Genomic DNA, 24,213 nt, shown 5'->3' on the forward strand with positions numbered 1-24,213 from the left:
CAGTATATTAAAAAAAACACATAAAACATTACAGTATTAAAAATAAAAAACAAAAATACCATCCCAATTATTAATTCTTCTTCTTCTGCGTTCAATCAAGTTTTGGCCATATTAGATCAATAATCCGGATGTGATGACGAAATTTGACATCTTCCAGAGGTCGTCGAGAAGTCCCCAGAGTTTGATATTGAGGGGTGTGTCTTGTGTCCAAACTTTCTGACGGTTCTCTTCCTGACGGTTCTCTTCCAGGTGTGGGCAGTTTTGTAGGATGTGTTCTGGCGTTTGTTCTTCAGCACCACATTCACATCTGCGAGACCCATCTTTTTCAGGTGTTTTTTTCAGCCAGCAATGTCCAGTTCGCAGACGGAAAATTCTGGTTTGTTCTTTCCTGTCTAACTGGTTTATACAGTCTTTTTCAGGGGTGTATCCATTGTTTCTGGTCTTCCAAACACATTTGAACTTCTGTTTTAGAAGAGTCTTGACTTGACCGTATGAGATGGAGGATTGGGTTTGTGGAAGGCAGCTACCTGCTTTGGCCAGTTGGTCCAGCAACTCCTGTGCGTGCTGGGATCCACTGGAGGGTAACTTTTCGGCTTTGGGCAAAGATGTTTAGCTTAGTTTGCAGCAGTTTGGTGATATGGTCTGTGTGTCCTGATGAAAGTGACTGGAGTGCAGATAGGGAGTCAGTGAGAAGCACTATGTTCTGTTGTCCTTCTTCCTCGGCCAGATGTTCTGTTGCGATGATGAGGGCTTGCACTTCTGCTCTGTAGTTTGAGCATAGCTCTCCAACTGGGGTGGAAAGGGAGACAGAGGATCCATCTGGATAACTGATATATGCTCCACTTCCACCATTTCACATGGCATTCTCTGCTGAACCATCTGTGAAGACATGGATCCATGTTGACTTTGGATAACACTCATGAATCTTTTCCATGGTGAGGGCTAGCTGTAGAGGTGGTGGCAAGTTCTGGAACATCTAGCCTGATTTCATGGAGGTGTGTTTGCACCCAGACATTTGGGGAGAGTCTCCCACACTGCAAGGCATTTTGGCTGATGCAATCATAATTTTTCTTTTGCAAATTATATGTTACCAATTATTAATAAAGTGGCGTTTTGTAAAATGCTTGGTGAAAAAACCCTGCTGCTCAGTCGATTTGACCTGCATCAGACATGTGACGTAGCATCCAGCGGATTCCACTCATTCTGTTAGTAGGTCAGCATGTCGACAGCAGAGAATGATTTTTTAAAAGACAGCTGATTCTTAATGGATGCTAGTTTGGACATTTTGGTCTTATCACATTTGTACATCTACTCTAATGGTGAGGAAGTGGTATATAAGCACGTTAACCTAGTTACCTACTTACCTGTGAGAAGGAGGACACAAGTTCAGTCCCGACTTTTGAAAGTGGGATATTAACATTTGACTGTAATAAAAATATGTGTTTAAATCAGTACGCATTTAAAACAAACAAGCAGAATAAATAACATTATTTTATTGATTAACATCACATGAAACAGGGGTCTGAATTTATTGTTTTAGACAGATCGGTATGATGCAATGCAGGTATGAACACATACAAATAATAACCCAATTAACTTGCTACATACACCCTTTACTGCAAGTTTCATATCACTTTCTGTGGTGTATTCAGTAGAGGTAAGAGTTCGTGCCAGTGTAGACAGCGCTAATTACTACATGAACCGTTCTTTTGTTCTTAAATTTGCATCCTAAGTCCAGAATAGAAGGCATCCGTTGTCGACAGAGTTCTTTTCCTAATAAATTAACGGTAGCTAAAAGGAACTTTAAAACCACCAGATTACACATAATGCCGGTTTAGATACCTGTAGATGCCAGTTTGGACAGAGTCCACTGTATTTATGTATGTGTGTGTGTGTACCCTCCACTGGTATAGGCAGGATTTTATATTGGGATGGGGGGGGGGGGGGGGGGGGGAGACAACCCAAACTGTATATACATCAAACTGTATATACATGTGTATGTCTCATTTTATAAATTTAATAGTTTAAAAAAAACATTTGATGGGGTGGGGGCATGTTCTTGTGGGCCCCCTCCCTGCAGGGGCAGTGCATGGCTGTACCACTTTTCAAAAAGGCACTTTTGTGGGTTATATTTGTTGTATCTGTGAAAATGTCCTTCTCAATTGAATTTGAAAGAAGAGTCTGGCAACCTCGAGCCGTATCACTATATATTACACTGCCGCCCCTGCTCTGGTACCCTCCCCGCTCCCCACTCACCCTTTTGAGCTCTAGTTTAGCGGGTGCTTGTTGTGGTTTCTTGTTTGCTGTATCATGCGCAATCGTAGAACATGTGCCAGTGGGGATAAAAAAACAACTTAGGTGTCATACTTATCGACCACCTTAAATAATTGTCGTAATCCCCAGGGATGAAGTGGTCACTGCAGATCCTATCCCATCGTGATGGTCCTTTCCATTGCACACGGATTCCGTTTACAAACCGCTTCCATGCAAACCCTGTGATTGTCGGTTTGTCTAAAGTTCGGAAAAACTGCAGCACATGTTCCACCTTCCAAGTAAAATGTCTCAAAAGCTGCGAATTACGCTTTCATGTTATGCCTGTTAGCGCGTCACTTGGTCACATGACTTAGCTCTTGGAGTCGAGCGACGTTTTGGCAAGTGATGGGGAAAACATGACTTTTTATTGTGAATATATTAAAAACGGGTCAAATGTTTTAAATGTTCTATTGATACTTCATATAATATTGTAAAATGTATACGTAGATACCAAACAATAGTGAATTAAGTTTTCAATGAGCCTGGACCTTTAAACAAGGAGAATAATTGTCTCCATTTCTAATTTCCTTATATTTAAATGATTTAGAGGACGATTTGTATTAAAGATTTATTCCTACCACTAATAGTATGTCGCATAAAGTCTTAACTAATTTTATACTCAAAAGTTGATTGGTTGTTAAAAATCTATTCAGATGACTGCTTATAAACCTAAACAGATGATTGCTTATAAAATTCCAAATGATGCCCAGCTCTAGTAAGGAAATGATTAAAGGGGAGTTTTTTTCTCTTTTTGAGGTTGACCCAGATTATGTGCTGGAGGATGTGAAGAGTGAGCTGGAGTCTGATGAGGTGATGCTTCTCAACAAACACTGTGCTATTGAGCTGGACGACGCAGACGAACCCGTCCGGCGCAGTGATCAGCTTAAACTCAATGTCCAACTCCTCCATGAAACCGTCAACACCAACAGGTAATGCGAGAATGGTAGTGACAGTCCTACATAATACAAACCCATCCGGCACAGTGATCAGCTTAAACTTAACGTCGAACTCCTACACGAAATTGTCAACACCAACAGGTAATGTGAAAATGGTAGTGACAGTCCTACATAATACAAGAAACATTACATTTGTGTGTTGTCAGAACAATAGTGACAGTGGTACATAATACAGCAAACATTACCTTCATGATAATACCCATAACAAACATTACATTTGTGTGTTGTTAGAACTGTAGTGACAGTAGCATATAATACAACAAACGTTACATTTGTGTGTTATTGTCCAAATTACATGTATGGAGACAGTAGTACGTAACACAACAGGTGTTATTTCACCATAAGTGAAGACAAGTTAAAATAAGTGCAGTATGGATCAGGTTTGTCATGTCTCACTTTCTTGTCTTTCCTACTTTTCTTTCTGCTTTAACAGCATTTATTATTTTGTATCAGTTTCTTGTCATTAAACTTATAACAGCCAATACAAGAATCTTAAAGTGCTGTTCCAGATATATGATGTATTGAGCTACATGTATATCAATCAACATGTTGTTTAATAGAGTTAGAACATTTAAAAAAATATATTTTTAATTATATACAGATATATTTCCGATTTAAAAATATTCCCCTGAAAAACAGTTTCAGAAATTTCTGTACGGTTTGACCAGTGACGTAACGAAGGGAACTCCTTTTCGATAGCCAGCTATTTATGTTTTATGGTTTTTAAAAAAAGTTGCCATAACAATAATTTGTCTGCGACACAAAACAACTGACAACATGCTGGTGCTATCCACACCAAAACAACCTCGGGGTGTATATCGTCAACGTTCCAAACTGTGTTATGCTTCAAACTCTGTTCAGTTTGTTTTCTCATGCACAGTTCATGCAGTCAATATCCGATTTGTTGTCGTCTGCTTCTCGTTCATTTGTGAGGGTTTTCGAGAACATTTTCATTAACAATAAAGTTCAGACAAGTAAGTATCTATAGCCTAGTCTGTCCCATCCTCCTACAATTTTTTTTTTTTTTTTTTTTTTTTTTTTTTATATAAAAATAATTTTAGTTTGGTTTGATGTAAAAAGAAAAGTAAAAGTGTTTGTGAATTTTTTTTTTTTTTTTATAACTATTTTTGTATACAACTTAGTAAACAACTGACTGAAAAATAACTTGTAAATTCCATAGTATGAAAAATGGGCATTTCCTGTGGGACAGACTATAACTACAAAACTTTACATACCCCTAAAACCATTAATTATATTATACCTTCCCAAAGGGAACACCTTTTTTCATACTATGGAATTTACTACAAGTTATTTATTTCAGAGTCTATTGCTTTTAAAATTGTACACAAAAACAGTATTTGTTTTGTTATTTCCAAAACACTTTTATGTTTTTTCTTACGTCAAACCAAACTGAAATTATTCACAAGAAACATCTTTATAGGAGGATGGGACTGACTAAAAGTCATTTTTGTTTATTCCTTAAAATTGCCAATATCGGGTCCACTCGACTCCTAGAATCCAAGTGTTATTTGTCGTCTTTTCTACTACATCACAAGTACTAGAACATATAGTGTAGCAAAATAATTTGCATGAAAAGCTAAAGAACAAAACAACAATAAAACTTGTCACTCAATGGTAAGCTGTCTTCTGTCAGGCCGGTTGTTCTTCGAAAGACGTTCAAACTGATACAGCATTATTTGTTGTGTTGCACAAATATTAGTCCAGTTGTCATCAATAATGTATGGGACGCACAGCATTTTATATCTGTTTCATGCCTAAAATGAACCATAAAGCTATGACCACAAGACCAATATACTCAGCACTGGCACTACAGTATTACTGAATCAGGGAAATGTTCTACATACCTGCTTTTCAAAGAGAAAATAGGATTTGAAAGTTACTTTAAAGGGACATTCCTGAGTTTGCTGCATTGTAAGATGTTTCCGACTGATAAAATATTTCTACAATTAAACTTATATATTAAATATATTTTCTTGTTTAGAATATCAGTGTCTGTATACTCAATGTGTTTCTGGTCATCTCAATATTTGTAAGAAGCCCAAACTGGATTTTGTCTTCAAATAATTTCGTACGTACGAAAAAAATATTTTTAGGAAATAAAATGAACTTTAACCTAGTACAAATATTAGAATGATCAGAAACACGTTTAATATACAGCCAGTAATATTTTATGCAGAAAGATATATTTGATATGTAATTACAATCGTTAAAAAGTTGTTGTTAGTCGATAACATCTTAAAAATTGCAGCAAACTCAGGAATGTCCCGTTAATATACTTAACAGGAAATATTATACTACTTTTTACCGATTTCACATATCTAATCATGTCTTACCAATTGAAAAGGGCAGGTGGTCCAATGTTCCAAAAGCAGATAGAACATGTACATTATGTAATATAGGTGATATTGGAGATGAGTTTCATTATATTTTTATTTGTGATAAATTCAACAAGGAACGAAAAAGATTACTAAAGCCATACTATGTTATTAGACCAAATGTAATTAAATTCAGAGAACTGTTCAACTGTAAACATGTCAGCATCCTTAAAAAACTTTGTGAACTTATTAATATTATAAATAACCACTTTACATGTACCTCCTGAAAACCCATTTTATATAGCTTAATCTTATTTGTTGTTATAAACACTTGTCACTTAATGTATGCGTGTACATGTATATATAATTTATATAATGTTCCCCTCTGATGCCACGGGATGGTGGCTTTGAGTGAAATAAAGTTCTGTTCTGTTCTGTTCATCATTCATCGTCGAAAAAAGAATCGTATGATAATTGAGCTTGGCAGTCACTGTCAGTCAGTCATCTTGGGGTAGGTTTCTGTGAAGTGAGTTCCCTTCATGACGTCATGGCTATTTACAGGCAAATATTTTTACAGAGTAAAATTTTACTCAGTTGTTTTCGGCAGTGTTCTATGGGAGTGATTTGTTAATACTTTTATGGAGCATTTGTGTAATTATTGATTGACATATCGGTGTAAAATGTTATTGCAATGAATTAAGAAGGCACTTAATTGTGGAATTTGAAATTTTAGTTTATGGTCTGGAACATCACTTTAAGATAACACTCTGCACCGTTTATACTGTGTGTAAAGCTGTTTGTGCTTCATATATGTACTTCCATGATCATGTTCAGTTCTTAAATATCCTACATGGGTCAGAGGTAACTTCGGACTTTGGTAATCTCGACCTGGTAATCTCGGCCAGTATCCATTTGTTACTGAATGCATAGAAATAACACTGCTTTTATCGGTTACAACTCTAAGGGGTGTAAATAAAAACTAACAACTGCAAAAAGATATGAGCTGAAATAATGTGTGTGTGTGTGTGTGTGTGTGTGTGTGTGTGTGTGTGTGTGTGTGTGTGTGTGTGTTTGTGTGTGTGTGTCGATAGAGCTCGTTTGAGTTGCATGCTTCAATTGGTATATGAAAGGCCATGGTATATACTGTCCTGTTTGTTGAAAAATGCATATAAAATATCCCTTGCTGCTAATTAAGGTTGCAGGTTTCCTTTCAGACTACAAGTCAAAATTTACCAAATGTTTGACATCCAACAGGCCGATGTAAATCTCTATCTAATGTTTTTTGTAATCAAAAGTTGATTGCTAAAAACATACGCACCTTGGATTTGTGTCTTGTATTTTAATGTGGTCGTAAAACATCAGCAATCATGTTTAAAACAAGAATCTTCACTCATAATATTGTTAATGTATTTATGTGCTAACTCAAACAATTCCCAAATAAAAAAATTACAAAAATTCTCTACATGAAGCACTGTAGGTGATATTTTAGTAATATAAACAGAACAACCTCTTAAGTAAATCTGATAGTTTTATCTTGACATGAGTATTTTCTGGGTAAATTTCAAAGGTGATAAACTAACAAATTGATTTCTTTGACAAAGTGCCATTTAAAGTAGACTATCAGTTGAATCCCAACTACATACCCCCACCCCTACAAAGTAATACCTGTTATCAGTTGAATCCCAACTGTATACCCCCACCCCTACAAAGTAATGACCTAGGCATGCGTGACAATGAAAATACCAACCTAAATATAGCAAATATGGATTAAAATAGGGTGACATTTTATAAAAATTGTATTTTTTTGTCTTGCGTTGTATCTTTTAATTAATCTACCCGTAAGGTTAAAATGATGATGATAATAATACTAAAGACAAAAAAATAATATCGGATAGCATGTGTTTAGAAATAACATCTGAAGCTACCCAAACATAAACAAAAATAGTTGTAACCCACAAAAGCAGTGATCTTTCTAATCATTCAGTTATAATTACATGCAGGCCGATATTACCGGGCCGAGATTACCAGGCCACAATTACCAAAGTCCGAAGTTACCGTAATTCCCAACATCTACTGCCAGCCTTGCAGAAGTAAAGTAAGACAAGTGCTCATTTGTATAAAAAAGAAAGGAATATTTGTTTAACAACACCTCTGCACATTTTAAAGTATTGCTAGATCTCAAAACCATCATAATTCTCAAACACTGTATATAGTGGTTGTTAATCAAGTTTAACATTGATTAGAACTACTGATAGTCAACAATATCAAAGCAGTATTACTATCACAAATATTCTTTTCTTACCCAACCATTTAAGAGATGACTCATACATCAATTTTGTCTCCCAACACATGATAGAGATAATTGTGAGTCATGAGTAACCATAAATGTATGACGTCATTTTGGTACATAATTTGTGTCTGTGATGTTGTTATAACTTCTACACCATCAACCTAATGTTTGGTCGTTTTGTTTAATATGTCTGTGTGCAAGAAATACACTTGTGCCAGTTGGAGATGATTTATGATACAACTTATGGTTTTCAAATGCATCTAACTTGCTTTCACGTCTTTCTACACCATCAACCTAATGTTTGGTCGTTTTGTTTAATATGTCTGTGTGCAAGAAATACACTTGTGCCAGTTGGAGATGATTTATGATACAACTTATGGTTTTCAAATGCATCTAACTTGCTTTCACGTCTTAGATAAACTTGATTACCACTCATAAGATGAATGGTCTCCAACGAGTACTTGTGTGTTACTCTCCACGATATTGCAGCTTTAACGTGCACTCATTGCTATTTGGTATTTTTGCCTCCAACCAGTACTTGTGTGTTATTCTCCACGATATTGCAGCTTTAACGTGCACTCATTGCTATTTGGTATTTTTGTCTCCAACCAGTACTTGTGTGTTATTTTCCACGATATTGCAGCCACGATTTGCTACTCATTGCTATTTGGTATTTTTGTCTCCAACCAGTACTTGTGTGTTATTCTCCACGATATTGCAGCTTTAACGTGCACTCATTGCTATTTGGTATTTTTGTCTCCAACCAGTACTTGTGTGTTATTCTCCACGATATTGCAGCTTTAACGTGCACTCATTGCTATTTGGTATTTTTGCCTCCAACGAGTACTTGTGTGTTATTCTCCACGATATTGCAGCTTTAACGTGCACTCATTGCTATTTGGTATTTTTGCCTCCAACGAGTACTTGTGTGTTATTCTCCACGATATTGCAGCTTTAACGTGCACTCATTGCTATTTGGTATTTTTGCCTCCAACGAGTACTTGTGTGTTATTCTCCACGATATTGCAGCTTTAACGTGCACTCATTGCTATTTGGTATTTTTGTCTCCAACGAGTACTTGTGTGTTATTCTCCACGATATTGCAGCTTTAACGTGCACTCATTGCTATTTGGTATTTTTGTCTCCAACGAGTACTTGTGTGTTATTCTCCACGATATTGCAGCTTTAACGTGCACTCATTGCTGTTTGGTATTTTTGTCTCCAACGAGTACTTGTGTGTTATTCTCCACGATATTGCAGCTTTAACGTGCACTCATTGCTGTTTGGTATTTTTGTCTCCAACGAGTACTTGTGTGTTATTCTCCACGATATTGCAGCTTTAACGTGCACTCATTGCTGTTTGGTATTTTTGTCTCCAACGAGTACTTGTGTGTTATTCTCCACGATATTGCAGCTTTAGCGTGCACTGATCGCTATTTTGTATTTTTGTCTCCAACGAGTACTTTTGTGTTATTCTCCACGATATTGCAGCTTTAACGTGCACTGATTGGTATTTTGTATTTTCAGACATGATGCTTTACCAGTGATGTGTGAACTGTGCCATGTTAACTGTCCGAAGATGCAGTTTCTTCACAGACACATGAACTCTACTGCTCACAATGATAGGGAACGTAAACTCTTTGAGATGTATGATCACCCAGCTAAGTGGTAATACTACCGCAGTGGACTCCCAATCTGTGATAATTTTTTAAGCACCAAACACTGGAAAAGATCGGTTGCTCACTAGGAATGAGTGAAGAAATCTTGTATACAAAGGATACAATTTCATTAACAGATGTTTGAGAGAAAATAGGACTTCTTTACATTTGAGAATGTTTGTTTCCTACTATGATGTTAAGGTGACATGCAACGAAGGAATTGTTTACATTCATCTCATTATGATTTTTTTGATTTTTTTTGCAACTGAGAATGTTTGTTTTCTACCATGATGTTAAAGTGATGTGCAACAAAGGAATTGTTTTACATCCATTTTGTGGACTTGTCATGTGTAATGTTAACAACCATATTGTTTCTGCCTGAAACATGTTTTTGATGTTTCATCATTAGAAAAAGTTGAACTGTTGCTGAGAATTAGAAATCATTTTGTTCATCAGATTACATATATAGCAAGCAATGTGCTTCTTTGTTTATCATAAAGTACTATTATTTTCATTGTCATCAAGAACATTTAATTTTTTCTGATTTAATTTTACGACAGGTAACACTTTGTGTTATTAATATTAATCACACTTAACTATATCATTATACCACATTTTCATTGATTAATGCAAATTAAGGTATTCTCCCCCCCCCCCCCCCCCCCCCTCCCTCATCCATTATATTCTATGACAAGGATGTTTCTTTTTTCATACATATCGGCATTTTAATTAACATACAGGAAAACTTCCCTTTGGCAGATTTCATTGAGTGGAAAGAAGTAATGCTGAAATGTATACATTGACTCAACAAATGTATGGCAAACAAAAAAGCTAAGGACATAAATTTTGTGAGGCAAAACAAAGGAGATTTTGTGAGGCAAAATTAACTTGTGATATTGTTCATTTGTATTGCAGTGGATGGTTTACAATGCAATTATCTGATGTTATTTCACAATGAAACAAGACTGCTTCTTTGTTAAAAACGTATTCAAGGATTATTTTTCTCATTTCATTTGACATTTCAAGAATGTTGAAAGTGTTGCAGATCGGATACCAACTAAATACTGCAATTTAGAATTATCCAGGACTATTAACAGATGTTTTAAAACGCTGCTGTAAACTTGGAACTGTCTGATTTAAATCAAAATTTCCAAAGGGTTATCATAAATTCAAATAAAAAGGCCAAACGGTTGGGGAGTTCCTTTTTTCAAATATCTTTTGGTTTCAATACTCGTTGAATTAAAATATGTAGTACTGTGGACATCCATCTTACCATTGAAGTCTACTGGATGTCTTTTTTCAGACCTTGTCACCAGTCTCCAATCGCACAGAATGCTCATTTCTTCTTTTGTTCATTATTAATAAAATTATCAAGACTTGTTGCTGTATTATTATTATTTGTTTGAACAAGGAACAAGTTTCCTCTTTTTTTTTGGACATATTAAGACTTCCTCTCTCAGAATCTATTATAGCATTATTTGTACAAAATCATCCTAAAAAACCCCAACAAAACAAATTAATGATAATAAAACTGACATGAATTTTCAAATATTAGTTCAGTAAGATGAGCAGTTTTTGACACATGACCTGAAGAGGACATTTATGAAGGTCTTGCTATTATTTTGTATGTCTGGGCAATTTACAGTGTTGATGACCTTTTTAACTCTAGTTTTACCTTGAAATGACAATTTAAATTTCAGCCCTACATGTTTTCTATGCAATATAAAAACAAGTCAACAAAGTTATATGGTATAATAGTTGGTAAAAAAGAAGAAGAAGTTATTAGTTAATATTGGAAGAGGTTATTGCAAAAAATGTTACTTTGCAATAAAGTTTCCAATCACATTTTTTAATTTTCAAATTCCAACCTACTCTAAGTCCATCTGTAGACATAATAATCTATCCCCAAACCAAGTTTAATGCATTTTTATTGATTATCTCATTTTACAATAGACTGACTTTATTAAATATACTGAACACCATTGAAAATGCACCAGGGATAATACACTTATATTTTGGTATATTAATGCACTAATTATTTGGGGGTTTTTGGGTTTTTTTTAACGTAAGTGGTTTATCTGTTTAATTAACAACAGACGCCGACATCAAAGTTCGTAGAATTTTATTCAGTAATGAAAACTAGAGTGACTATCAAAAACGAAAAGTCAGTAATTTGTGGCCACCTCTAGCAGTCACACATGCTAAGCAGCGTCGATGCATGGACAGAATTAGCCTCTGGATGAGGTTCTGGGGTAACCTCTGCCATTCATCTTGGAGTGCCTGCTCAACATGCTGAACGTTGTGAAACTGACATTGGTGGAGACGTCGTCCCATCTCATCCCACAAATGCTCCATTGGAGAAAGGTCAGGAGATAGTGCAAGCCATTCCAGGACAGGGATGTTTACATTAGCTAAAAACTGCATGGTTAATCTCGCAGTGTGCACTCTTGCGTTGTTCTGTTGAAAGGTGTGCAGTTCTGGGTGAGCAGCAAACTGGGGTGCGACAATGCTTCTCAAGACCTTATCGATGTAATACTGGGCTGTCGCCCTTCCATGGCAGACATGTAAAGGCGTTCTATGGTGATAACTGATTCCGCCCCAAATCATAACACTTCCACCTCCCCATCGGTCAGTTTGGACAATGCACTCATCTTGATATCGTTCTCCACGACGACGCCAAACACGTCATCCATCAGCATGTCTAAGATGAAATCGAGATTCGTCTGAAAACAAGACACCTTCCCAATACCCTCTATTCCAGTATCGATGACGATTACACCAGTTTAAACGTACATGTCTGTGACGTTGAGTAAGAATTGGCCCAACGTAGGGGTGTCTAACGTGCAATCCTGCTGCAAGTAAGCGTCGTCGTACAGTGTTTGCGCTAACTGGACCACGTCTCCCTTGAATCGTAGGTGCTGTGCAGGCAGCTGGTTGTGTGCGATCACATAAATGTGTGCGGGTGATGTAACGATCTTGTCTTGGTGTTGTAACCCTCTGTTGGCCAGGTCGTGGTCGATGTCGAGTGGTCCCAGTTTGTTGTAAACGACTAAACAGTCAATATTGTTGAGTGATGACATCTAAGACATTGTGCTATAGCGCGATTTGATAATCCAGCATCATGCTCTTTCGCATTCTTGTGGTGTCAATACTGGCATTGTAATAACGTTTTGTCACATAAAGGAACAGTACAGAATTACAGTTGCTTTTATAGACCATGATCTAAGCTATCACAATTTGCACACACAGTCACTTGTTGCACGTTATTTTTCAGAAGTGCGACGTGTTGCGTTTTGGTGACTATCTCCAGATTGTAAGGTTTTATGATTTATCAATAAAGTGCATTGTTGTAAAAGTTCATTATTTTAATTTCCTAATGGTAAGTTAATAAGTTACAGTTCACAATTTGTGTGCATTTTCATTTAAACCGTATAACATTGAATACAATACCATGGTGCGTTTTCAATGGTGTTCAGTATATAACGGGGTGGGACTTAACCCAGTGGTAAAGCACTCGTTTGATGCACGGTCGCTTTGGGATCGATCCCCGTCGGTGGGCCTATTGTGCTATTTTCACATTCTAGACAGTGCACCATTACTGGTATATCAAAGGCCATGGTATGTGGTATCCTGTATGTGGGATGGTGCATACAAAAGATCCTTTGCCACTAATGGAAAAATGTAGCAGGTTCCCTCTCTTGACTATATGTAAAAATTACCAAATGTTCGACATCTAGTAGCCGATGACTAATAAATCAATGTGCTCTAGTGGTGTCATTAAACAAAACTAACTTTATTAAATATATCATGTTTTTCAGAAACTCAAAATCAGTTTTACTGGACATGGAACAAATGATTAATATGACTTTGATTAATAGTAAGAAATGAAAGACATTTATTACTGACAAGTGTTCTGCTTTATACAGCTGAATCTACTCGTGCAGCCACATATCTGTTTTTTCTTTATTATCCCCAGATCAGTGACAATGTCTGGGTTGGGGAGTCCTGAATCACTGCCTTACAATACAGTACCCGATAATAGTCTTACCTTTGTCCCAAATCAGTTGTTAAAGTATAAATTAACCTTCAACTTAATAAAAAGTAAATTTACCTGTGATAATCAACTATCTGTCTTAAGAGCAACCCCTGCAATTAAGAAAATGTCCATGGCAAATAATTTGCCATGGAAAAATAGATGACGCTGACATTCAGATACTTAGTAATAACAGTGCAGTTACTGTTTTAATATTTACTTTTAATTTGTTTTCAGTTCACAAAGTATATTTTATTTTTAACAATAAGGTAAAAATACATATTGGAAAAAAAATCCAATATAGTCTACATGTACATAAAAAAAAAAATCTGCAGAGAACGAAAAACAGGCAATTGAAGGGGTTGTAAAAGCCCACTTTTTGCTATTCCTTTATCATTATTAGAGCTGCAAATGCCATCTTTAAATATTTTTTCAATTATTTGTGAGAAATAACTAAAAATAATCCATTCCACCTATAACCTTTATACTCAGAAATATCAAAATTGTAATATGCTAACACTCTACATAACCTGGCTTCCTCGAGAATCCTTGGTAAAATAGAATAATCCATCAAAATAGCAGCCAGTTCTTTGCCATCAAATAATAGGGGTGGAAAATGTACACGGTAATGCTTCAGATGCAATGTATGAGCATTTGAACAGTGAAACAAAAATAACACAATAAAACCCAGATATTGAGCACTAATTTAAGAATACAGAAATTTATTTTGGACAGATTAAATTGTGTAAATAACAGATTATATAATTATGCTGAGTTCAAAACACAAATTATATACAAGTAAACCTCAAGAGTGGATCCAGGGTATTGTAATGGGGTAGGGGTGGGGAGTGACAAAATTCGTAAAAGGGCAACTTGAGTTTAACAATCTCCCAGAGGATGTTCAGAGATGTGTTTTCAGAGCAATTTAGTGTCAATAATTAAAGTGAATGATGACTTAAAAAGTTATAAAAAGGGCACTTCAAATGAGTAGGGGATGGGGTCATGGGACTTATGTGACCCCCTCTGGATCCGCCAATAAACTTTACTGTAAAATGGGATTCATTAGACATACATCGTATTAAACTACAAATAGTGATTTTATCACATTAAAAATAATAGTTTTACAAAAAACTATTTTTATGCCTTCAGTGAATGTATGTATGATTTCAATGGCAGATGTTTAATAAAATGTTCTTGTAAAAGTATTTTGCAATACTATTTTTCTGTTTTAAATATGGTTATTGAGAGACATTCAGTTTTAAGCTGTTGGCATGTTATAATTTTCTGTATTGTACGTTGTCATATTACAGAAACATGTTTTACAAATAACTGAATTTTCGTACACTTTGCATCATTATGCACGTCATCAGGAACTTGCGGTTATGTATGGAAATCTCAACTTCTGATGGATAATTTCTGTTAAATCAATGCATTTAATGCATTTTTATTTTTTTAACAGTTACTAAATGTTTATCACCAGTCATAATCATTGTAGCCTCCAGAAATAGAGTAGCCTGCCTCAAAGCCACTGTATTCGCTATATGACTCATCACAATGAAAGCGCAAGTAGAGTGCATTGCCTGGGTAGTCCAACGATGTAGATGGACCTGAACCACACAGTCTGAAATTAAATGAAATGTCAACTATTCAAGTAGAATTTGGGTGCATTTATAAACAGAATAATTAGCACTAATGTTGGCAAAAGATGAAGATTTAGGTAATAATGTCCCTTTTCTCCAACTAGATGATCATAAGATATTCTAAACAAGTAATTATCTGAGTGTATACTACCAAATCAAATCCTATAGATGACAATAGTAACATGTGTGACTAAACTCCTACATGCAGTGTATCAGTCGACATAAACACCATGGATATAAATACTACCACCCTCACCCTTAAAAGTGAATCCGAAAATAAATGGGGTTCAAGCTGCTCATTTCAGAGATAATGGGTAGCGTCTATGACTACGGTACCTTAGTTCCACCCAAAATGTTAGTACTTTTTTCTTTTACAGGTACCCCAAACATGTTTGAAGCACAAGGCTACTTGACACAGTAGTACTAGATGAAATAAAATTGCATACATTTTTTGCCTGAATGAAACTAATAATTTTTTTACAACCAACACACACATTTATCACCAGTCACAGGACGTGTGGTGTTAACTTCTCTATCAAAATTTAGGTGCACCTAAAACTTTGACCCAGCCGTAAGTTATTTGGTTTCGTACTACCTATATTGATAACACAATCAGGATCTGGTATATTCTGACACAAACTGACAACTCCACTGAAACTCTTGTTTCTACAGTGCAACCTAATATAAAGTACACCTCATAAGGCATATATATATTGTATACAGTTTTGTACAAATGCAATATGTCATATTAAACAATGTTTAAAAAACAAAAATAAAACCCCTGAAGATATTTACTGTCAGTTGGTTGTGTGTGCTTAGGTATATATGTATAGACAACAAAGATAGTCAGAGTACCTCAACTCCTTTAAAGAATTCCATCGAAACACATGTACTTGACTGACCCCTAGATGTTATATCTGTATTGTTATTGGTAAAAAAAACCCCAGTCAATTGACCTTCTGTAATTTCTTGGCGGTTCTTTATTGTTAACATTACATACATAAACTGTTTCTCTGCCAATATAAATGTGTTACCAGAGTACCCTTGCTAAATAAAATTTCCCTTTCTAATAAAGAAGAATAACTTCATTAATCAGACAGCACCTTCTTCAATGGATACACTATCATCAGTAGTTGGTCCAAAACAAACTGTTCATCCATCCCATTGCAAAAATGTTACATAATTAGAATTGAATCATACCCATAACATATTCATTAATATCTGTGGTTTTCCATCAAATGCTTGGTACTCTTGTTTTTACAGATACCCCATACATGTTTCAAGCACAAGGCTACTTGACACAGTGGTAATAGAAGAAATAAAATTGCATACATTTTTTTTTTGCCCAGGTGAAACTAATTTTTTTTACAACCAACACACTTGTGTTGACTTCTCTATCAAAAGTTGGGTGCACCTCGAACTTTGACCCAGCCGGAAATTATTTGTTTTCGTACTACCATTAATATGTTATTTTATTCATCAAAAAGGCTCTCTGTCATAACCATGTTACAGTGGCAGCAAACTCGGGATGGCTCATTTAATATAATACTTTAGTTTTAATATTATACTTCAGCTGTGATATAATACTTACTAGAGTGTTGGTCAATAATGTAATATTTGAGCCCTAATATAACACTCACTTGAGCCCTGCTAAGTGTGGTCCAAGTGTTCGAACCTCCAGCCAGTCGTAATCACAAGGACCCTCGTAATCTTCCTCCATTTCAAAATGGTTAAACCATAACTTGATGGTGGAACCCGGTGGCCCCTGCAAGTAATGATCATTTGAGTCATGATTCAGAAGTCGATGGTGCCCATATGCACACTAGACAATAGCGTTTAAACTCTTGAAATCACTTGCCACAGTTTAATATTCTAAGCATCTGTATTGTACATGGTCATTGTTTTGATCCATTCAGTGAATTTGATTACCGTTATTGTTATTATTTTATTACTAAATGTGGTTTGTTTATATTTGGCTAAAACTAAATGTTATTGTACAGCTGACTAAAAATGTGTGCATTCGGTTACCGTTATTCTTATTATTTTATTACAATTTGTGGTTTGTTTATATTTGGCTAAAACCAGATGCTAGTTATACAACTGACTAAAAAGGTGGGAATTTGCAACAGCAATATGTATATTTTATGTCACGTAACGATTAAAACACCTAAAGAAGATGACCATACAGACAAAAAGGGCAGTTGCAGAAATCTTGGTGTGAGTCCTCGGCATGCAACCCTGGACCCATGTCATCATGTTACATTGCCCTTTGTGTAGATGACAAATGTATTGTGATTTTAGGTTGGGGTGGGAGTAGATTTGGACCAGTTTCAATGTTAACCTACCAAAATAAGCCAATGACAAGTTGTGTCGTCATGGTAACGGTTTGGGTAGCCGGGAGATGAGATGGAACCGTCTTGTTGTCGCAGCACGCCACCACAATCTGTAAGAAGAAAAACGGTAATGTTTACTATCCAGTCGTCACATTTCGCAACACACATTATTACCAGAGTGGTTTCGGTATCGTCAACATTATATATAGAGGATAATAAACGAGTTACCAGCTATCAAACTTGGGTCCCTCGTGAAATAATTTTCACTTGTCACGAGCTTTAGCGAGTGACAAGTGAAAATTATTTCATGAGGGACATAAATTTGATAATAACTGGTACCGAGTTTGTTATTCTATTTATTACTCCAGCTATTTGGGTTTTTTTTTAAAAGCTTTTATTTTCGATATAGCCTACATCGTCTACACATCCATGTATATAGAAATGACGTAAACTACTTTATTGTTCTGGGTATTGCTTTAACTTTGTATTTTATTCACAGTTCACTGATAATTTTCAAAACCCAAAGTTCTATATATTCTGTAAAAAAAAAAAATCTTTTTTATAGTCATCCAATCATGGCAGCCATCTTGAAATTAAAAATGGTTAACATTTTAATGTATTTTTCATATATCGTAACCAGTTAAGGCAGAAGCACAATTATTTTGTCTGTACATTTTTAGGATCAATGAATTAGGGTGACATTTTTATACCCATCCTCCAGTCATGGAACCATGTTAAAATTAAAAATGGCAGCCATATGGAGATTTAAAAATGGCCACCAATTTTATCATTTAGCACATACTTTTCCTCCTAGTCCACATTAGTTTGTCATTAGTATTAGTATCTGTTTACATTTATGAGCTCAGTGAATGAAGTTTCGAAAACAAATTTTTTTGTCTGACCTAAGTATCCATCTTGAAATTCAAAATGGCCACCATTTTAATATATTTTTCCATATATCTCAACTCTCGGTTAACATAGAAACACAATATGTTTTGTCTATATGTACATTTATATAGCCATAAATTTATTGATGACATTTTTATAGTCATCCAATCATGGCAGCCATCTTGAAATTAAAAATGGTTACCATTTTAATGTATTTTTCATATATCGTAACCAGTTAAGGCAGAAGCACAATTATTTTGTCTGTACATTTTTAGGATCAATGAATTAAAGGGTGACATTTTTATACCCATCCTCCAGTCATGGAACCATGTTAAAATTCAAAATGGCAGCCATATGGAGATTTAAAAATGGCCACCAATTTTATCATTTAGCACATACTTTTCCTCCTAGTCCACATACATTTTATGTGAAATAATTAAAATATTGCATTACTAATGACTTTCATGTTCTAGATTTTAAACTAATGAAATAGAGGAACAGACCAATTGTAAACTATAATTCACAGTGACACATTAGCAGGGCTCACCTATTAGTATCTGGCTAATTGAATGTTGTTTAAATTAGCTACTTTTTAATAACTTCTAAAGAAATATCCTACATACATGTATCTGAAAATTAATTATTTTCCATTATGACCCCTGATTAGGCATCTACTTCGTCTGTAATGACATATGTATTGCAGCAGCCATCACCACTTGTAGAGTTCTGTACACTGAAGGTTGTATTCCTTACAAGTTCATCTACATGAACACTTACTGATACCACAGTTGCATCTGATCTGTTCTATCACAGCCTCTGGTGCAGCTTTCACCTTCAACGACATTTACAAATATATCCTCCTTGATTCAACCATGGGTCTAGATCTCTGGATGTAGCATGGAATCCTAAGCTAGGATATTTGCTTGGAGATATGCTCTTTGGGTATGCTGTTATTAGATATTTGGCAGTGTTTCCACACTTTGGTTTAGTGATGGTGTCTTGAACGGCTATCCTCTCAGAATAGCTGCATCAATTGTACAAACGACCCTTGAGCTTAGTACCATGGCGTACTGATCTCTTTGTATGATTCATCGGTAATTACAAGCTAGCTAAGAGCTTTAGCTATAGCCAGTGAAGCTTTCCCGAATGCATTCAGTAACATTTGTTTGCATATACCATCAATTTGTCATGTTGTGTCACATCCAGTTACTACATGCAACCCTGGTAATGTTGATTTTATTTCTGAACCCAGTTCATCATCAATTGGTTGCGACTTATGTCTGTACCAATAATTAGTGGGATCAGTGTGTGTGTGTGTGATCTTCTCAGGATAAGAACTAAGTCTGTGTCTGGTGCAGAAATTCACTTCTAATCTGCCATATATCTTGTCAGTGAACAGAAGCATTTCCTGCATGCTTTGATTCACTATTAGATGGTTAACTTTAGTGTAATATTTTTTTTTTTAACAATAATATTTATGAAAGATGACATCAGATATTTCCACTAACTGGGCTATAGATTTTCGTAGGTATCTGAGCACTACGATATCGAAAACTATTGCAGGCCATGATGTGACAATGATCGGGCCAGGCAATGAGGTGGATTTCTACATCAAAGAAATAGACTGTTGAGTTTTTATCACCATTAGGATACACAAATAGTTATATGTAAATCACAACCAGATCAACCTGCAAAGATTGTATAATGAACTGTATCCAGAAATTGACTCTGATTACCAGATGTTCATGCTGTAACTGAATATGACACAACAGGACAATTGGTGATGGTGGACATCAATAAAGAGAATTCAATGTATTCACGAAAGCTCCATATATAAGTAACACCAAAGTCAGGTTGGAATCGGTGATGAACCATACAAAGAGGCCAGTGAAAAATGTGAAGATTTTACTGCATGGAACCAAGCACAAGGGTCATTTCTACAACTGATGCAGCTACTCTAAGATGAAAAGTTCAAGAAACCATCACCAAACCAAAGTGTGGAAACACTGCCACCTACCTTTGGGGTATGAAAACAGCATACCCAAAGAGCACATCTCCTAGCACATTTCTGAACTCAAGATGCCATGCTACATCTAGACATTCTTGTTCCATGCAAACTTGCTTGGGTCAAGGGGGTTGGTATATTTGTAACTGCTGTTGGAGGTGTAAGCTGCACCAGAAGCTGTGGTAGAACTGATCAGATGCAATTGTGGTGTCAGTAAGTGTTCAGATAGATGTACTGTAATTTAGTGTAAGCGACACAAACTTCAATGTACAGAGCGTTGCAAACGTGAACCTGATGAGGACTGCTGCAATATGCATACTATTACAGATGAAGTAGATTCCTAATATGCCATTATGCATTACAATTTACAGTTGGTATGTTCCTTTATTTCATTAGTTTGTCATTAGTATTGCAATATTATAATTATTTGACCTAAAAATGTACTAAATGAACACAAAAGTTGCATTTGTATGTAGACTAGGAGAAAAAGTATTTGCCAAATGATTACCGTGGTAGCCATTTTGAATTTCCATTTGGCTGCCATTTGAAGTTTAAGATGTTTGCCATAATTGGATGACTATAAATCTAAAGAATTAGATTCATTGACCACTGAAATATATATCTAAACAACAAAATTGTGCTTCTCCATTAACCATGAGTTGAGATATAAGACAAATGTATTAAAATGGTGGCCATATTGAATTTCAAGATTGTTTTCATGATTCAATGACTATATAAATGAAAACCATCCATTGCATGGGATACAGAAATGTACATGGACAAAACATTATGCTTCCAGGTTAACCGGGAGTTGAGATCTTTGATTTAATTTTTTTTTAAATGGTAGCCATTTTGAATTTCAAGATGGCTGCCAAGATCAGACAACAATTTTCACTTTTTCAAAATAATTATCAGAGCTCATAGATGTAAACTGACACCAAAATTATAATTTTGTGTTTAATGGGAGTAAAGATAGAGAAAAAATATAATAGAATGACGTCCATTTTGAATTTCAAGATGGTTGTCATTTGAGATGAATAATAATAAAAAATATTTTAATTCACTAACATAATATGTTTAAATAGACCCCAAAAATATGTTTCTATGTTAAATGGGAGTGGAGATATATAAAGAAATTATATAAAAATGGTGGCCATATTGAATTTCAAGATGGCTGACATAATAGTTATCAGAAAAAAAATACTACCAATGGATTTCCAGTTCAGGTTGGTCATGGGACTATATGACCAAAATTTTATTAACGTGAGCAAAAAAAAAAATGCAACCTTCAAAAAATGAACATAACTCCCTAGACAATAAGAATATGTGGTGCGGTGTCTATTTGGATGCAAATGACGTCAAACTCGAATGACGTCATTTTGGATGTCCTGGCATCAAAATAAACTAGTGCTTAACTGGGGGTTTTCCTGAACGCTGGACAGCTTTCAGTGTAAAATTGCTATTGAAATGTTTTTATTTGATGACTGAATGCATACGTCAATTATGGAGTGTCACCCTAGTACGTTTGCTTTAATGTCAATAAACCTAGTGCCGTGACCTCGATTAATTTACATCTAATTTGCAGTTATCAAATTCTTAAAGTATGTGATCTGAAAAACATCACATACATTGATTGCACTTAAAATGTAAGATATATATATGATAAAAGAAAACAAGTGTACAGTATATATGTATTTAAAAAATAATTATAAGAAATAATCTCCTTTTACATGTTTCATCTTATTTTCAGAAAGGAACTGCTAAATAACTGCTAAATATGACGTCATGAATATTATGTCGTTACTGCAGTAGAAGGGGATTGATAATTACTTAATTACGTCATTGTTGATTTTATCTAACGAAGAGCATTAAGAAGTGGACAAAACTTTTTAATAAAATACATTTCTTTTGTCTTTCTTTTCATTTCATATCTTTTTGTGACGCACATGTATTTAAATGTTTCTGGTTGTTTTATTTGTTGTTTGTGTACGTGTACTCTGGCTCTCAGCTGAGTGCTTTAGTACATTGCATTTTTAAACACACATTATGCTCAGTTTCGTTGATCTAGAACATTGTTCGTGAGAAATGGAACTAAACACGAAGGCTTAACACTAAGTTAAACACTATTTATTCAAACCCGTAGGAAGCAGAACATCATCGATAAAGGTCTAATTTGATTCCAACGCCAGGCGCGTGTGCAGGAAATTATGCAAGGGGGTGAAGGTTCAGGGAGATCGAATCATTCTCCCCACAAAAAATATATTGTAAACAAAAGAAAATTATCTTTGAGCATGGGGGTTTTGACACCCGAAATCCACCCATCCCCCGTAAACGCGCATGACCATATGGATAGGGCAAGACCATTTAACACACACACACACACACATGCACGCACATGCACGCACGCACACACATACACGGGCCTGATTAGCAATCACGTACCTGCCGTTGAATACTTGACATCGTCACAGTTATATCCGCTTAGTCCCCAAGGACACAAACACGTACAGTCGGGTCCGACCACACCTCCATTATTACACTTGATCGAATTCGAGCAATGAGCTATGAAGAAAGAAAATAACAGCATTCTGAACTGGATTCGAAGGAGATTCATAGTGTGCAAGATTTGCCAAGTCGTTGAACGCCCTGCAAGTTTCCGTTTTAGCTGAACCCCTTCTTTAAAAAATATTCTGGATCCGTCCCTGTGTAAACGGAAGCAGTAAGCTGGGCCTATAAAACTATATATTATATCATCTTCAGATATGTTAATTTAAATACACTGACTCTAAACCTGGCTCAGTATTTGTATTAAACATAAACAGCCAAGACTCCAAATAGACGTATTATGATTGTTACTTGATTTTTTTCATTACAAACAAACAATAAACATACAATAGCATCGACTTTCGTGAAAGCCGTAGACCTTGGTTATTCGGCAATGTGACAACTCCGACATATTTCTGGTCGTCCTATACTGTCTGTAGGAGCTCATGCATTTTATTGGCCACCAAAAAGGTACGGCCGTTGGGAGCTAGTGGAGTCAGGGGCTTTAAAATAATAAGTATCGGTATAAAATATAGATACGAGTTTGGTGCAATTATTCTTTTGCAATTTTGATTTGTATAATAACATATATATATACTGTCACACATTTATTTATTTATTTATAACCAAAAATAGTTGATTTGTGTTTGGATGTATTGGTTATTTATGATTGTATTACATATTATTGTGCATTTTTTTAATGTTAATTTTTACGAACATAGGAGTTTTTTCAAACTACTATTTCATTTTATTTCACTTTGTTTCTCCGCGCAAGTGTCTTGTGGTGTTAACGTGCTATTATATTTAACTGATCACCTGCAATGTACTAATTCAGCAAAGTATTCGATGTCTATACTATCACAGCACTCTTACCACTGCACTGGTAGAGATCGTTAGCAGTTTTGACGTCCATGAAGCTGAGACCAATCCGCTGACCCATGAAACCAATCAGATCCTAGTTCTTCGGGGTAATTGTGGGAGAACTGCCATCTTTTCTATAGTACTGTAACATAAACAAACCATGCATATATAGTCCTGAGATTTCCTAAAATATATCCAGACCAAATACCTCTAACTCCAAGCTCGGATCCAATAAGAATTCAAAGGCGTCTGGACCCCTTTGGCCAACAATTATTATGAGAATTTAATATGTTTGTCTCCAAACCAATATGAATTATGTCGAACGATCCCATCTCAAATTCGCTTATCTCTGCCCC

General features: G+C 35.5%; 2 protein-coding genes across 2 annotated transcripts in view; one reads left to right on the forward strand and one right to left on the reverse strand.

The window, feature by feature from the left end:
* Window positions 1-10,178, forward strand: part of LOC121370652 (ATP-dependent RNA helicase TDRD9-like) — an 86,575-nt gene extending 76,397 nt beyond the window's left edge. Inside the window, exons 36-37 of the mRNA XM_041496036.1 lie at window positions 3,070-3,242; window positions 9,423-10,178. Of these exons, the coding sequence (XP_041351970.1) occupies window positions 3,070-3,242; window positions 9,423-9,567 (318 nt within the window). The 3' untranslated portion in view covers window positions 9,568-10,178. The remainder of the gene's footprint in view (window positions 1-3,069; window positions 3,243-9,422) is intronic.
* A 4,103-nt stretch (window positions 10,179-14,281) lies between these two features.
* On the reverse strand, window positions 14,282-23,990 carry LOC121372577 (blastula protease 10-like). Its single transcript, XM_041498976.1, has 5 exons — window positions 23,870-23,990; window positions 22,895-23,014; window positions 17,572-17,669; window positions 16,867-16,991; window positions 14,282-15,207 (listed from the first exon to the last, which is right to left on the reverse strand). The coding sequence occupies exons 1-5, from the start codon at window positions 23,934-23,936 to the stop codon at window positions 15,060-15,062; spliced, it is 558 nt and encodes a 185-aa protein (XP_041354910.1). The 5' UTR covers window positions 23,937-23,990; the 3' UTR covers window positions 14,282-15,059.
* Between the last annotated feature and the right edge of the window lie 223 nt (window positions 23,991-24,213).

The sequence above is a fragment of the Gigantopelta aegis genome, chromosome 4 (genome assembly GCF_016097555.1).
Source record: "Gigantopelta aegis isolate Gae_Host chromosome 4, Gae_host_genome, whole genome shotgun sequence".
Lineage (NCBI taxonomy): Eukaryota > Metazoa > Mollusca > Gastropoda > Neomphalida > Peltospiridae > Gigantopelta > Gigantopelta aegis.

Excerpts from the sequence above, each read along its gene's own strand:
- LOC121372577 (XM_041498976.1), bottom strand. The coding sequence starts at position 23,936 with ATGGGTCAGCGGATTGGTCTCAGCTTCATGGACGTCAAAACTGCTAAC. Across the intron at positions 23,015-23,869 it reads CGATCTCTACCAGTGCAGTG|CTCATTGCTCGAATTCGATC; the intron begins GTAAGAGTGCTG and ends CTTTCTTCATAG. Across the intron at positions 16,992-17,571 it reads CTTGTCATTGGCTTATTTTG|GGGCCACCGGGTTCCACCAT; the intron begins GTAGGTTAACAT and ends CATTACTTGCAG.